The following is a 16,473-nucleotide window of genomic DNA, read 5'->3' as shown; positions in this document are numbered from 1 at the left end:
AAAATGAATCTTCAGATGCTTTTCTAACTTCTTCATATCAGTTCTGTGAAACCAGCATAATCAGACTCTGGAAGTGACGTCTGAGCAGCCTGAAAGGGCCCAGAATTCATGTGTCCTTTCAAACGGTCTGTTCTTTGGCCTGAGTGGCTCCTCCTGCTGTTCTGGGGGGATAGTGGGGCCAGGGGCATGTGACTACTGGGACTAAATTACTTTGCATATGCTTGGCTTCTTGCTTTCTTTAGGGTCTGGGAGTTGCTTTGGAGGAGGGGGTGGCATTAATCAGAATGAAATTATTTTGGTTTTGGTGAGGGAGTTTCTGTTCTTTGCATTGTACCAGAATCTAATCTAAGGGGAAAAAAAAATTCTTTCCAGGAGCTGGAACCTCTCTGAACCACTTCATTTCTAAGAGCAGCATGTTCACAGGTTAAGAGTGTGGGCTATGGAACCAGACTGCTGGAAATTCAATCGTGACTGCAAATTTTAGCTGTGTACCCTTGGGCAAGTTACTTAACCTCTCTGTGCCTTGATGCCATATTCTGTAAAAGGATGATGATTACAGTAGTGCCCACATTAATAAGATTGTTGTGAAGCTTAAATAAGTTACTACCTGTCAGATGCTTAGAACAGTGTTTAGCACAGAGTGAAGGTGCTCAATAACTTTGCAAAGATCTTCACAGGGGAACTTAACATCATTGACTTCTTTCTCTTTTTCCAGAACCTATTTTGAATATACCTTCAAGTATTGTTTGTATTTTCTCCATTTGAGATGTGTTTCTTTTTACTTCACCTTTCTACAGCTGTCTCTTATTGTTTTTTACATCTTCCTGATTTCTACCTATTTTCCAACCTATTCAGAAATTCCTGCCAGTCAAGCCTTAAAGCTGCTTTCGTTATTCTGTGTAACCTTAGATAATTCCCATCCCCTCTCTGGGCATCAGATTCCTCATCTGGAATGATGGGCTTAGGTGTTTTCTGATCAAGCGTTCTATTAGAATGTCACTTATAGCATGCAAGAAGCATTCAAGACCCTCTCTACTCTGGGTCCCCTTCTTCTTTTTTTTTTCTTTTCCTTTAAAAAAATTATCATCTTAACCATTTAAAAAATATATATATATTGATTCTAGAGAGAGAGGAAGAGAGAAAGGTAGGAAGGGGGAGAAACACCAATGTGATCAGTTGCTTCAGTTGCCTCCTGTACATGTCCTGACTGGGGATCAAACCTGCGACCTTTCTGTGAATGGGATGACGCTCCAACTGAGCCACACTGGCTAGGGCTGGGTCCCCTTCTAATAAAAAATATCATCCACTCTTTCCAGCTGGAGTCCTGTTCTTCAATGAATATGTTTTCTCCCCTTCTTGACTGTATCATGTCTACTTTATTTAAGTGCATTTATCCAGGCTTTTTCCCCTCACCAGAGTGCCTTTCTTGTTCTGTTCTGCTTGTTCTCATATTAACCAACGCTATAGATCCAACCTAGCTTTGACCTCTTCTATGAACCTCTGCCTAGTCCCGCAGCCCTAAGTGGTCTTTATTGAACTCTTCCAAGACAGTGCTGGAGTCTTGGAAGCACTCAATTCAGGCCTTACGCTCAAGGATATCCTGCTTTGTTTCATGTTAATTTTTTTCACTCAACTGGTATGTAATTTCTATAATTCAGGGATCATAAATAGTTTATGCTCCCACCAACAGAGCAAGGTAGTTCTTATGTTCTTTGATCACCATTAACACTTGAGATTATTTGACTTTCAAATGTTGGCAATATGGTGGGTGTAAAGTGGATCTCATTTTAATTTGCCTTTCTCTCATTACTAGTGAGGCCAAGCATATTTTTATAGGGTTCTCTCTATATGAGTTGCCAATTCATGTCTTTGTCTGTTTAAAAAATTGCATTTTCTTGTCTTTCTTGTGAATTTGTTACAGAACAACAAGGGGGGGGGGGGGGCAAAGGGCAGCCGAGGCAATATACTATTACCTGAAAAGAACACCCCAGGTTCATTATGTCCACCGCCAGAGGAAAGATGTCTCTCAATGCCAGAGATTTGTGAAAAGGAAAGAAATGTTTATTTAATGCTATACAGACTTAAAGTAATGACCTAATGTCTTCATCAAAATCCCAAAGTCCCTTAAAACATCCACAAACACACATAGTCCTTCCCCCTTTGCCCAGTCTGGGGCACTGTATCTCAGGAAAAGAAATAGAAGTCCACAGCTCAGGCAGCCCCCAATTCTTTCCAGTAATCCATCTCAGCTGGTAGGCCTCCCTCGGTTCCTGGCACCATCAGCTGTGTCGCTGGGACCTCTCCTAAAGCCAAGTGGTGGTTCCCCCTACTAAAGCTGCAGGGGTCCCCGCTTTGGCAAAGCCTCGAGGTTCTCTCTCCACTGCCCCAGCTGCGTGGTCCTCTCTGCACAATGGCCGAGGGAGTCTCCACTCAGCCAAAACCACGTGGTTCTCCCTCCCAGGGCTGCGGGGAGGGGGGTCATCACTCTGCCAAAGCCAAGTGGCGGTTCTCTGGTAAAGTTGCATGGTAATTCTCTCTCATAGGGCTGCGAGAGTCTCCACTCTGCCAAAACTGCATGGTTCTCCCCTCAATGGCTGCCGTTTCTGGGTTTAAATCCCCGCACCAATCCTCCTCTGCAGCCCCATTTCCGACTCCTCCCACAATTGACCATACTTGCCAGCACTCCCATATCCTTCCAGCTTTACTGGGCTGCCATCGTGAATCTGGGCAGGTGTGGCCCCGTGTCACAGAGCCGATCTTCTCCAAGCTCCCACGCAGGTGCTGTAACTCGGGGAACCTGCCCCCCAGTTACCTCTTGGTGGGGAAGTTACTTCCATTCCCCTGGCTCAGAGCACAGGCCACAGCTATTTAACATATCTATGTAACCAGTTAAAGGTTATAGATATGTTAAATGACCACACCAGAGGTTAGCTGCAAAGCTGTTGCTATGCAAAACAGCTCTCAATGGCCCTGCTCCATTTGTCCCTTCCCCCAACCCACACCTATGGGGGGGGGGGCGGGGGTTGGGGACATCCTAATATTTCCTGAACACCTTGAGTTTGGACCCCATTTGGGGCCCCCCTCTTGGCTTCACCCTGTTACAAATTTGCAGGGATTTCTAATATATTTGATATAGTAATCTTATGTCAGTATAAATATTGCAAATGCCTTCTTCCAGTTTGTTGCTCACCAGTTAAATTTATACACAGTTTTTTTTACCTGAGTAGATTTAATTTTGACCTTCAAAACCCTTATGGTTTGTGCTTTTATGATCTTAAGAAATGCTTTCTAACCACAAGACAGTAAAGTTACAATTATTGCTGGACTCTAAAGTGAAAAGGTAATACTTAAATTTTCTCAATAAGAATATTTTAAAAGTTTTTGACAAGTTTAATATATGAAATGTTAGTGATACAGAAGTAATAGGGAAATAGTCAAATTACCTTTAGTTAAAAATTTAAATTTAAAATTACATTTTATAATATAATATATTAATGTAGGCATATTGCTGTTTCCACTCTCACATTTCATAAAACAATTGAATTCTTCTCATGAATGTATTAATTGAGATCATTTTAGGAAAACATTGTTTTCAAATAGTTTTGAGAAAGTGGACTTAATTTGAAAAGAAAAAACCCTAAGGACCTATATATAAATAATTCCTTCTTTTCTGATGAATATTTTGGGTAAAAAATTTGTCCTTATATTTATGTGGCTGTATATGGTATTCTACTGTGCTGTTGTTAGTGTTATTGCTTTCCTTTCACATTGAGACCTTTATTGATCTAGAATTTTTTTATGTGGTGTAAAGATAAAACTTTCTTTTCCTCTAAATAATAAATTGATCATTTTAATACCATTTACCAAATATTCCATTTACTCCTGGGGATTTTACATCAAGTTCCCCTATAAGCATGGATTTATCTATGAATTATTCAGTTCCCCTGTAAGTGTCATATTGTTTTAATCCTTAAAGCTTTTTAATATGCTCTTCTTTATCAAAAATTTCCAAGATATTCATGGGCTTTATTTCCATGTATATTTTAGAATCAGTTTATCAAGTTCTCCCCAAATCCTGCTGTGATTTTGGTTGGGACATCATTTTGGTTAGAAGTATGGGGGAAATTGGCTTTTTCATTATTTTAGGATGCCCCATCCATGAAAATGATATGTCTGTTATTTCTTGAGGTTTTACTTTATGTAATTGAACAAAGTTTTTTTCCTATAAAGTTCTTATATGTTAATTTCTAGCTATATTATAGTTTTTATTACCCATAAATTATTGACAATTTTCAACTGTTTTTATTTTATTCTGAGGTGTATAGGATTTAAAATCATAAATCCTGAGTTCAAGTTATGGTTTATTACTTCATATCTGGGTAAGGGCAATTACTTCTCTCTGCCTCCATTTTCTCATAGTTAAAATGGAGATAACATTCAAGAGTTTTTGTGGCAAATCATGTAGAATGTCCCCTAATAGTTCAAGTAATTTGGCTGCAGGATGGAAGGATGATGAACTAGTTACAGCAACTGTAACCCAAAGGTCAGGGTCTAGACTCTAGAGCGTGAATCCTGATAGGGAAGAGGAAGTGGGAGGAGGGGCAGAGCAAGGTTGACAGACTGCGGAGTAGTGTGATCCTGGTAGGTGCAGGTGTGTGTAATTTTGAAAAGACATTGAAAGAAGTCAAAAAAGTGGCCTCATACTATTGGTTTTAGATTACAGATAATTCATAGGTTGAACAATTTTTGAGTTTATAAAGTGGAGGCTTGAGTTAAAACCATCTGTCCAGAAGAGGAACCTGAGAATTTAGAGGGAGTGACGTTAGGAAGTACCTGGAAGAGATTTATCGTTATGGCTATACTCTCAGGAAAAGCATGAGACCACATTTGTGGTCTCCTTCAAAGTGCAATGCCAGTGACATTATCGCAGTTCATTTTTGTTTTATCCAGCTCAGGCTTCTGGCTGACTTGGAATAGCACCTCATAACATGGCCAGGCTTGTGGAGCTACATGCCAAGACTGAGAACCAACCGCCTCCCTCTTCTCTGACACAAATCCTGCCCCATACTCAAGGCTCACCTCCAGGCCGCTTCGATGGAGAGGACTCCCTGTCCTTCGAGGAAGAGGACTCCGATGGAGAGGACATCCACGATGATTTCTCTTTTTTTCTTTTAAGTGTACTGGACTTATTGCTTACTCACCTCAACACAAATGCTTCTTTATAGATGTTTATTCTCATTCCCCAACTGACCTCTCAGTGAATAACAAGTGATGGGAGATAAAGTCCATATCTCCTAGCTCCTATTCTCTGTAGTGCTTTGCACATAAACACCTTGGTTAGTATACTTTTGGCACATGGAAAAGGGAGGACTCACTCTAGGGGTCCTTGCATATTGGCAGTGACATTGGGACAGTGTGGGACAGCTGGCTGGGGTTCCCTAACCTCTGCAGTCCTGATGATACGTAAATAGTTATCAAATCACCAGCAATGGACAGGGCAGTTGAAATATTCTTTTGGGTTGACTAGAGGTGGGAGACAGAGCTACGCCTGTAAAAAAAAAAAAAGTAGGCTTGAGGGGAAGTAGAGAAAGAGGGGAAGGAAGAAACTGCTTCGCTGAGCACAGGTCTCTGGGTTTTTCTGTCCTTCCTTATTCTAAAAATCACCCTCAAGTCTTCTCATTAACAAAGAAGTGAAATCTACATTTCCGGCTGCTGCCTTACAGGTTTCACATCTCTTTCGGCTGCCAGAACCGAGACCTAGGCACCAGAGGGAATCCCTCTCAGCATCACCGTGTTGGCAGAGGGCCATACCGGTGCCGGCCACACAGTGGGTGAGAAGTCCTGTGCTAGGCCACGCTTTGTAAACATTAAAAACAATCCTAAAACCTAATTCTTGCAAGATTAGGCTTCCTCCTACCTAATGGAGGACATATGGGGGAAGTGTGTGTGTGTGTGTGTGTGTGTGTGTGTGTATGTAGGAGATTTGGCCATTTGAAAACTTTGAAAGAGAAACTTTGAAAGAGAAAGTGGAAGAGACCGAGTTTCAACAAGCAGAAAGAATTCTGGAGGACACCACTAGCTGTGAGGTTATCTTAGTCCCAGGAGGTACCCAGTGTGTCGGCATACTCAAGTGTATATGTGTGTACCTCTAGACCTTAGGTGTGTATCTTTGGACCTGTTTCCAAAACTATAAAGTGAGGACAATTAACAGGTTTTTCAAGATTAAATGAGACAGCTTCCAAAAGACCTGTCTAGTATAGAATCTGTCACAAAGTAGAAGCTCAACAAATTTTGGACTCCCACCCAATTTTCTGCCCACTACAACGTACTTGATGGTTCATTAGGAGAGTTAGAGTCTAGGACAATCTTATCACCAGGGTGAGGTTGAGAGTGCAGGTGGCCAGGAAACATGGGCACACCTTCAGTTAAGCTCAGTTATATGAAACAAGTCTTTTGTTTCTGGTATTCATTCATTTCAGTATTACCTTTGGTCCATGTTTTTTTTTTTTCCTTCCATTTTCTTCATAAAGATCAGAAATTTCTTGGAGTCAGGGACTTTGGTGGAGGACAGACAAGTGTAGTGGTGGGGGCTTCCTCCTAATCCTTTTTTGTTTAACTGGCTATTAAATCAAATCCAAGAGCTTTCAGAAACCAAGGTGAGAAGAGGCAGCCATGTTAGGGAACAGAGAGAAACCAACTTAGGGTTGTAAATTTGTGATGGAAAAAGTCACCAGTGGTATAGTTAACAATGGGATAGGAGGATGAATTGCCATTCAAAAATCCATCTTTTCTAGCCCTAGTTGGTGTGGCTCAGTGGATTGAGTGACAGCCTGCAAACCAAAGGGTTGCGGGTTCAATTCCCAGTCAGGGTGCATGCCTGGGTTGCGGGCCAGCTCCCCAGTATGGGGAATGTGAGAAACAACCACACATTGATATTTCTCTCTCTGTCTCTCCCTCCTTTCCCCTCTGTCTAAAAATAAAATAAATAAAGTCTTTTTAAAAATCAATTTTTCCAGGGTAATGGAAAGATATTCCATGTTCATGGATTAGAAGAATTAACATAGTTGAAATGGCCATATTATGCAAAACAATATACAGATTTAATGCAATCCCCATCAAAATCCCAATGTCATTTTTTAAAAAGTTTTTATTTATTTATTTAATTTTAGAGAGATAAGGAGGGAGGGAGAAAGAAAGGAAAAGAAACATCAGTGTGTGGTTGCCTCTCACGTGCCCCCTACTGGGAACCTGGACCACAACCCAGGCATGTACCCTAACTGGGAATCAAACCAGAGACCCTTTGGTTCCCAGACAAGCACTCAATCCACTGAGCCACACCAGCCAGGGTCCCAATGTCATTTTTTAAAGAAATAGAATAAAAAATCATCAGATTTGTATGGAACCACAAAAGACCCCACATAGCCAAAGCAATCCTGAGAAAAAAAGAATGAAGCTGGAGGTATCACACTACCTGACTTAAAATTATACTACAGAGTTATGATAATCAAAACAGCATGATATTGCCAGAAAAACAGACACACAGACCAATGGAACAGAATTGGGAGCCCAGAAATAAAACCACAAGTATATGAGCAAATAATTTTTGACAAAAGAACCAAAAACACACACTGGAGAAAAGAACGCCCCTTCAATAAGTGGTGGTGAAAAAACTGGAAAGCCAGATGCAAAAGAATAAAACTAGATTACAGTATGTCCCCATATACAAAAATTAAATCAAAATGGATCAAAGACCTAAATATAAGATCTGAAACAACAAATTATATAGAAGAAAACATAGGTACTAAAATTATGGAACTTGGCTGTAAAGAACATTTTATGAATTTGACCCTCCAAAGCAAAGGAAATAAAGGCAAAAATAAGTGAATGAGACTATATCAAATTAAAAAGTTTCTGCACAGCAAAAGAACTGACAACAAAATATTGATTAAAAGGCAGCCAACTGAATGGGAGATGATGTTTGCAAATAACAGCTCCTACAAGTGATTAATATAAAAAATATAGAGAATTCATACAGTTTAATACCATACAAACAAACAATCCAATTAAAAAATGGGCAGAGGACCTGAATAGACACTTCTCCCAAGAAATACAAACAGCCAACAGATACATGAAAAGATGCTCAACTTCACTAGCTATTAGGGAAATGCAAATCAAAACTACAGTGAGCCCTGGCTGGCATAGCTCAGTGGATTGAGCACGGGCTGTGAACCAAAGTGTTGCAGGTTCGATTCCCAGTCAGGGTACAACCCCTGGGTTGCAGGCCATGACCCCCGGCAACCGCACATTGATGTTTCCCTCTCTCTCTCTCTCTCTCTCTCCCTTCCCTCTCTAAAAATAAATAAATAAAATCTTAAATAAAATAAAATAAAATAAAAATCACCACAGGGGGGAAAAACAGACCACCATTTGAAAAGTTTGATTGACAAACCAATTAAAAAAAAACGACAGTGAGATGATAGATAATACCTCACACCTGTTACAATAGCTGTTTTCAATAAGACAAGTAATAACAAATGTTGGAGAAGTTGTGGAGAAGAAGCAATCCTCATTCACTGCTGGTAGAAATGTAAACTGGTACAGCCACTATAAAAAACAGTGCAGAAGTTTCTCAAAAAATTAAGAACAAAGTTATGGTATGACCCAGCAATCCTTCTTCTGAGTATCTACTTGAAAAACTTGGAAACATTTATTTGCAAAGATATATGCACACCGCACCCCCCATGTTTATTGCAGCATTTTTTACAGTGGCCAAGGCATGGAAACAACTAAAGTGTCCTTCAATAGATGATTGAATAAAGAATATGTGGTACATATGGGGGGGACCCCCCAAAACCAGGAATTTATTTATAAAAATTGTGTATTTTACATGTTTAAACTTCAGTGACTTTCAAAGTACTCTCAATTTGATGCAATATACCTATTTTTTCCATGGCTGAAAACAGTTTTGTTTTGTTTTGTTTTTAAGATTTTATTTATTTATTTTCAGAGAGGGAAGGGAGGGAGGAAGAGAGAGAGAGAGAGAGAGAGAGAGAGAAACATCAATATGCAGTTGCTGGGGGTCATGGCCTGCAACCCAGGCATGTAACCTGACTGGGAATAGAACCTGCAATACTTGAAAACAGTTTTTGAACTTGTCAATTTTGATGCCCTTTAGTGCTTCTACCATTTTTTGTTTCTCCTCTTCCACATTGGCTAAATGTTTCCCTCTGAGGAATTTTTTCAACCAGTGGAAACAAAAAAAGTCATTTGGGGCAAGATTGGCTGAATGGGGAGGGTGGGGCATGGGGGGGTCATACTGTTTTTGGTCAAAAACTACTCAACACTCAGTGCAGTGTGGACAGGTGCACTTGTAAATCACTCATTATGAAATGGGCAAACATTTTGAAAGAGTCTTCAAAATAAGTTCACTGAAACTGATTGCAGCCTCTCAGAAAAACGCCAGCTGGTACACTGATACAGATGGGTTCCTAGAATACTCACCTAGCGAGGGAAGCCTGCAATACAAGGGATGCTCTCCAGAAGATAATTCCAGTTTGTTTTGGGCCCCCTCCCAAAATGGAATACTACTCAGCCATAAGAAAAGATGAAATATTGCCATTTGCAACAACATGGGTGGTCCTTGAGAATATTATGCTAACTGAAGTAAGTTAGTCAGAAAACACTGAGAACCATAGGATTTCACTTACATGTGGGATATAAAACTAAAAGCAATAAATTAGCAAATAAGAAAAACATCAACACAGACAACAGTATGGTGGTTACCAGAGGGAAGGGGGTAGGGGCTAGTAAAAGATAAAGGGGGCCACACACATGGTGATGGGGGATGATCTGACTTTGAGTGGTGGGCATACTGTGCAATATATGGATTGTGTATCATAGAAATGTACACTTGAAGCCTATATGATCCTATTGGCCAACATCAACCCAATAAATTTGATTTAAAAATAAATAAATAAATAAATAAATAAATAAAATCTGCCTTTTCCACGGGAAGAAAAGTAGAGAAGCCTTATCTTATTTTGCTCATGGCTTCATATTGCAAGGGCCTGCTCTGGCGCAGATGGCACCAGTGGGGGAAACACACAGGGGAGTCTCAAGTTTGGGGAAGACAGGTGAGCTTCAGGTACGGGCCCATCAGCAGTATTTATTAAGGGGCTTAAGTGGAGTTAAACTGCGGTCGGCCCTGAGATGGCTCAGAGTGTAGGAGGATAGAGTTTCCTGCTCCAGAAAGTAGAAAGGGGGAAATGACACTCCACTGGCTGGACGAAGAAAGACTGGGCCAGGCAGGGATTTTCAGGCCCTTGTGCCTGACCCTGGGTGGACCCGCCTTCCTTATTCTGCTGTCTTGCTTTGAGGCCAGAGAGAACCCTCACTCTCCCACGCTTCCTTCCTTCTCAACAGTCCTGCCTCTGCCACCTGCCCCAGAAGGGCCTGTGTGCTCCATCTGCTGGGTGACAGGACAGACCAAGGGTAATGGAATATCTTCCCAAGTAACCCCCCTTTAAGGAACAAAGGAGGTTATCTAGTTTGTCTTTGGGGAGGACATTGAAAGGAAACAGTTCAACCAGCGGGCAGGACAGGCTACATGCATCCTGGGAATGCTGGGTGTGTTCTCCCCACTCACCCAGGGAAATCCACCTACAGACTGGTTGCTCCACAGGAAAAGTTAAGAAAGGGACCAGGAGTTGTTTAGAGCCTAGGGCAGGATGAGATTTACCTAGCAACTGATGACACTAGGCCGAGGCACTCGCCGATTTGTCTCTCCGTTTAATAGCCAATTTCACAACCCTGTTAGATCAGGAACAAGTTAATGTCTAGGGGCTGCACGGCTCTAAACCACTTGTTTAGTGGGGATTGAGGCGCCAGAGCAATACCATATTCCACTCAGGGTCTGGAGATCATTCACCTGGGCTGGTGTTTGTGGGGCAGGTGAGAATTCAAGGCCCTTGGAAGAGGTGGTCCAGGGGACCACGTTCTCCGGGTCTTCCCAGAGCAGATCATGACCACACTCCTGCAGCTGCTGCTGGGCCTCAGCCTGGGCTGCACCGGAGCAGGTAAGGACGTTCCTTACTGGGACCTGCCTTCCTCTGCCCCTTTTTCTTGGTAAGGGAATTCCGTTCTGTTATTGGATTTGGATGCCCCAGACTAGTTTGTCTCCCTATTATCTACTCTGACAGCACTTGCACTGTACCTTTATAGCAATTTTAATAGTAATTAAGCTGTGTAATTATTTGTATAATTCAGATCTCCTGCTGGAACGTAGGCAAGGACCGCATCTGCCTTGTTTGTTGCATCCTAGCTCCTCACACAGTGCCTGGCACACAGAGATGCTTTGTAAATATGTATGGAGTGAATATTTAATAACACGTCCAGTGCAGAACAAGGCTGACTCTTTCCTTTGACCCTTTTTCTCACTCAACAGTGTGGCTTACTGAAGGTCTTGTCCAGGGTAAATCATCATTTTTACACAAGTAAATAGTCTTCTACTGCTCCTTAGTCTCACATAAGGAGGAAGCAGGTTCTTAAAACACCTCTGCTACTACTATCGAGTTCCTTAATCAGGACTCCTGGGGACTTCAGTTAATGAGCTTGGTCAGTAGATGCTGCCTGAGGTGGGAAACGTGCCCAGCTCCCTGGGTGTCCTGAGCCTGGTTTCTGACCTGCCCTCTTCTCTGGCTCCTGCAGGTGGCTTTGTGGCCCATGTGGAAAGCACCTGTCTGCTGGATGATGATGGGACTGCACAGGATTTCAAATATTGCATCTCCTTCAACAAAGATTTGCTGACCTGCTGGGATCCACAGCAGAAAGCAATGGCCCCTTGTGAATTTGGGGTGCTGAATCCCTTGGCCACTTACATCTCCACTTACCTCAATGCACAGGAAAACCTGCTCCAGCGCTTATCTGAGGGGCTCCAGAACTGTACCACACGCACACAGCCTTTTTGGGGATCACTGACCCAAAGGACACGTAAGGAGAGAGGGGTGCCAATGGGGCTATTAGGAAGCACATTTAAGAGAGAGGAGGCCAAGGAGGATCCCTCAGCAGGCAAAGGTTTTGAGATTTGAGCAGAAAATATGTGGACCTGGATGTTGATAGAGGGAAGGTTGACACTGAAGGGGGCACAAGGTGGTTGGTGGGGGTGGGGAGGGAATAAAGGAGGAGAGGTGATGTTGGAGTCCACAAGAAACTCTTGGGGGGGAGTACACAAGCTTTCCTCCTAGGAAGGCATCTCTGGAGACAGCCCCCAGTTCCCCCAGGGGTGTGTCAGAGTAGCCAGAATGGCTTTCTGTAATTGTGCATGCTTTTCTGTCCCAAGACCTGATGTTCTAGGTCTTGGATGGACCCAGGCACGGGAGTATTTATAAAGCTTCTGATCATGTATGCTCTCCCACCCTTACTCCCATGCATTGAGAATGACTTGAGACCGGAAAAAGGAAACTTGATCTCCACAGAATGGAGTATTGTGTCTTGAGGTGTGGTTTCTGACCCGCCTTTCTCAGAATTGCCTGGGGAAGGTACTTGTTAAAAATGCAGCCCTTGAGAGCCTTGCAGACCCTTAGAATGAAAGTATCTGGGGTTGTGGGCCAGGAAATCTGTGCTTCAAGACAAGTTTTAAAATTTTGTTTGAAAAGCACCAAGAGAAAGACAAGCAGATGGGTCTCCTAGGAGAATGAACTAGTAAAAAATGTATACATTAACACTCTCATTAATTTTAACTACACTATTTCAAATTTAAGAGAGTCCTGAGTTAGGTTTGTTTCCTTAAACAATCTGAGGAAAAAGAACTTTATTTAGCAAATTAATTTGTTAAATGAGGTTTGATGACAGAAGTCTGCCTTTTGTCTGCCTTTACGTAAACCCCAACTTACAACCCTGGACAACTGTTAGCTTGTGTGCTTGAGGTAAGTACAGTCACGTCTGAAACAGCCTGCAGTTCAGACCTGGCTTATACTTACTGCAATCAAACATAATTTTAGAGATGGAAAAGGGGAGGGGCAGTGAAGGAATGGCGGGGGGAAGAGCAAAGCAGGAGTAAATTCAGATTCCTTACTTTTCAAGGATCATGTGGTGGCCTGGGGTGGGGATGAAGACAGTAGTTTGGCAAAATCCATGAAGAATTAAAGAAGGAAAGACGCCAAGGCGGAGGAAAGGCCATCCCTCCTTCATGACCATGTTTCCCTCTTTGCAGGGCCCCCATCTGTGCAAGTAGCCAAAGCCACTCCTTTTAACACGAGGGAGTCCGTGATGCTGGCTTGCTATGTGTGGGGCTTCTACCCAGCAGATGTGACCATCACATGGAGGAAGAACGGGCAGCTTGTCCCTCCTCATGGCAGTGCCCATAAGGTTGCCCAACCTAATGGAGACTGGACATACCAGACCCTCTCCTACTTAGCCACAACCCCCTCTTTTGGGGACACCTACATCTGTGTGGTGGAGCACATTGGAGCTCCTGAGCCCATCCTTCAGTACTGGAGTAAGTACATGGCAGGAGGGAAGTAGGGTTAAAGCAAAAAGATATTGCGAGTGGGTGGTTGAAAATGAACACAAATATTTCAGCAGAGGGAGTGAGATGTGGAGAGGTCCGTGGTGTATGGTAGAGAGGGAGATGCCAAGAATGAGAATGGGGCTTGGAGAAACTTATGGAGGGTTTAAGACTGAGGACGGGCCAAGAGGATACAAGAAAGTAATGTTAGTTATTTTTGGTGTTGCTATGGTGGTGGTGTTGATGTCATGTGCTTGTCTGAGGGTGGGAAGGGAGCAGGACTGTCTTGAAAAGGGGATGTAGATTTCAGAACCAAAAAGTATGGTGCAATATTCTAGGATCCTTAGATTTCAACTATTCTGTTGTCAAATCAGGAATGGGAATGGGAGAAATAAAGAAGGTTGCAGAAGAAAGGGGGCTGCCTCCTGCCGTGGGGTAGTATTGCATTTGGGCTGCTTAGTCAGGGAGGAAAAGCCATGGCTGGTAAACACTTGGATGTGCATGTTTGGGGACTAATCAACAAGGAACCAATCATGATTGCTCAAACCCTAGGATCGGAAGTAGTTAAGGGAATGGAGAGAAGTTACACACAGATTTGGGAATTCTTGGGAAAGAGAAGAGGAAGAAATGAGAAAGATGAAGGATGTCCACAAAGGGCCGGGGAACAGGATCCCAGACTGGCTGCTGAGACCACACCTCCACCCCCCACACCCCACCCCACCCCCACCCCCAGTGGGGAGAGTGTCTTGTTGGGCAGCATGACAAGCGGAGAGTGGAACCAACAGGCTTCTTGGAAAAGGCTTGTTCACAGCCTGTGCAAGGAGTTCTCTTTAGCTGTGGGATGTTCATTTTAGCAAGGGCAAGGAATCTAGGTGGGACAGGATTTAGAGTAGGATCAGCTCTGGGACTGTGAAGTGGGGTGGAGACAGGTTCTGGAAGAACACATGGGAAATCTGGATGTGGACAGGAAGAGACACAACTTACAGAATAGAACAATTGGAGGCTGGGAGAGGTGGCAATACATTTTAATGGGAAAAACTCAGAAAAAGTAATGGAACAAACATTGTCACCATAGGGTAAATAGAGAGGTAACGAGGAATGCTTTATTGTTTGGGGTGAAAGAAGAAAGAAGGATGCCTTGAGAAGACCACCGTATTAGAGAGGAACTAGAAGCTAAGGTGCTACCTCTAGGGATCCCCCAGGGTTAAGCTAGGAATAATGATTCACAGGGTGGGAGTTCTGAGGAGTGAGTTGGTGTGAGCTAGACCCTTGAAATTGCGATATAGCACCTTTGAATCTGCTAAGTGGAGGTTGAAATAAATAAAGTTGCTCTGGGAATGAGCAACAGAAATTGGTTCTAGTACGTTTCTGTTTTTGTAGCACCTGGACTGTCGCCGGAACAGACAGTGAAGGTTTCTGTGTCTGTAGCAACTCTAGGCCTGGGCCTCATCATCTTCTCTCTTGGTTTGCTCAGCTGGCGGAGAGCTGGCTCCTCTGGTGAGTAACCTTCCTGATCTCCCCATCTCTACTCACTTTCTCCCTATGATTGGCTCTCCCATTGCTATCTCCCATTACTGTGAATAATGCCAGATATTTTTATCCACAAAGACTGCCCTCTAATCAAATATTTTCCTCTCCTAGGCTATACTGTGCTCCCTGGCTCCAATTTTCCAGAAGGTAATATCTGTGTTGGTCTGTTTGCCTATTGGTCCTCTGGAAGGGGTGAAGTTTGCAGGGTCAGTGTTAGATTCAGCTAAGGTGCTTGTAATAGGGGTGAGCTTCCACCACGATCAGACCACCGGCATGATTTAAGCCACCATTGTTAGAATTAGGAGCAGGAAAGAGGAGAGCCTGCCCTTGTCTTCTACCCAGTGGGGTGTCTGCAGGCAGGAGGCTGAAGGTAGCTCTGGAAGTTTCAGTATCACTGTACTAAGGGCTCTGACATGATGGTTATAGAGATAAATGATGGAGTCAAGTTGGTCGGAAGCCTTATTATCTCCTTTTTATTTCTTTTGCAGGTCGGCACATTTCTTAGAGGCAGAATTCTACAACTTTCACTCCAAGTGAGAAGGAGATTCAAACTCTTAGTGACGCTGCTGTGCCCTCTAACATCCTCAAACCCTCTAATTTTTCTTGGGTCTCATGGTTCCTCCATCCAGTTCTTTATGTTTCCCAGTCTCCTCCCCATGTAAACCTTAGTGACTTGGAGACACTCATTTCTGGGAATATTCTATAATCAAGTAATTGTCCAAGGCTACATTTCTGGGGTGAATATAATCTGGGGAGGAGGGCTAAAGGCCTTCCCGGGGACCCCACTGGGACACAGAGGGCCGTGAGTCACTGGTGATATCTCTGAGGAATAAACTCTGGTGGAAGTAGTGCTTTTCCTGGCTTTTCCTGAGGCACTGGGGAGGGACTGTGGGCAGAGCTGGGGACTGGGGTTGATTCTCTCCTACTTGAGTGGACGAGTCGTCCCCCCATTTCTCCATCTAGAAAGACAGAATTTAGGGCAGTTTTAAAATTTATAATTCATAAGAAGAAATTGAACTGTGGTGGGATGGAGTCACAGGGTAAGGTAGAGGAAGGGATTAACAGTTTATTTCACTTACTTCATAAAAGGTTTTATGAGCATTAAATGAGCTCATACTTGAATATGACTAAGAACATTGAGTGGCACAAAATGAACCCGAAATAGTGACTCAACTTTCTGGGCCAGGCATTGCACTGGGTGCTTTACATGGGTTATTTCATTTGATCTTCATCATAAACCTGACACAGACCTTCAGATAGTCAGGATTCAAGGGGCAGAGCTTAACTTTAGATCTGAGTTCTGGTGGTTATTTCTTCAATATCCTAAGTGGGGAAGAGAACATAGCTTGAGTGCTGATCATGACCCAGTACTGGGTTAAGAGCTTTATGTTTGTACAATATCTCACCACAGCCCCACAAAGAAAAAACTGTCTTCCTCC

General features: G+C 43.0%; 1 protein-coding gene across 2 annotated transcripts; it reads left to right on the top strand.

The window, feature by feature from the left end:
• The first annotated feature begins 10,800 nt into the window (after positions 1-10,800).
• LOC114494593 (HLA class II histocompatibility antigen, DM beta chain) lies at positions 10,801-15,882 on the top strand. 2 transcript variants are annotated; one of them, XM_036023892.1, is made up of 6 exons: positions 10,801-11,075; positions 11,707-11,988; positions 13,211-13,495; positions 14,885-15,001; positions 15,146-15,181; positions 15,523-15,882. In XM_036023892.1, exons 1-6 carry the CDS (start codon positions 11,021-11,023, stop codon positions 15,537-15,539), a joined length of 792 nt encoding a protein of 263 aa, XP_035879785.1. In that variant the 5' UTR covers positions 10,801-11,020; the 3' UTR covers positions 15,540-15,882. The 2 variants fall into 2 exon arrangements, with proteins under 2 accessions (XP_035879785.1, XP_028365632.1); XM_028509831.2 differs by lacking the exon at positions 15,523-15,882 and having other exon boundaries at positions 10,956-11,075; positions 15,146-15,496.
• The last annotated feature ends 591 nt before the right edge of the window (positions 15,883-16,473 follow it).

This window comes from Phyllostomus discolor, chromosome 4 (genome assembly GCF_004126475.2).
Source record: "Phyllostomus discolor isolate MPI-MPIP mPhyDis1 chromosome 4, mPhyDis1.pri.v3, whole genome shotgun sequence".
NCBI lineage: Eukaryota > Metazoa > Chordata > Mammalia > Chiroptera > Phyllostomidae > Phyllostomus > Phyllostomus discolor.
Note: the sequence above shows the minus strand (reverse complement) of the source record. Positions and strands in the feature narration are given on the sequence as shown.

Coding starts and splice junctions, on each gene's coding strand:
- LOC114494593 (XM_028509831.2), top strand. CDS start 11,021: ATGACCACACTCCTGCAGCTGCTGCTGGGCCTCAGCCTGGGCTGCACC. Junction 11,076..11,706: donor CCTGGGCTGCACCGGAGCAG/GTAAGGACGTTC, acceptor TGGCTCCTGCAG/GTGGCTTTGTGGCCCATGTG. Junction 15,002..15,145: donor GCGGAGAGCTGGCTCCTCTG/GTGAGTAACCTT, acceptor TTCCTCTCCTAG/GCTATACTGTGCTCCCTGGC.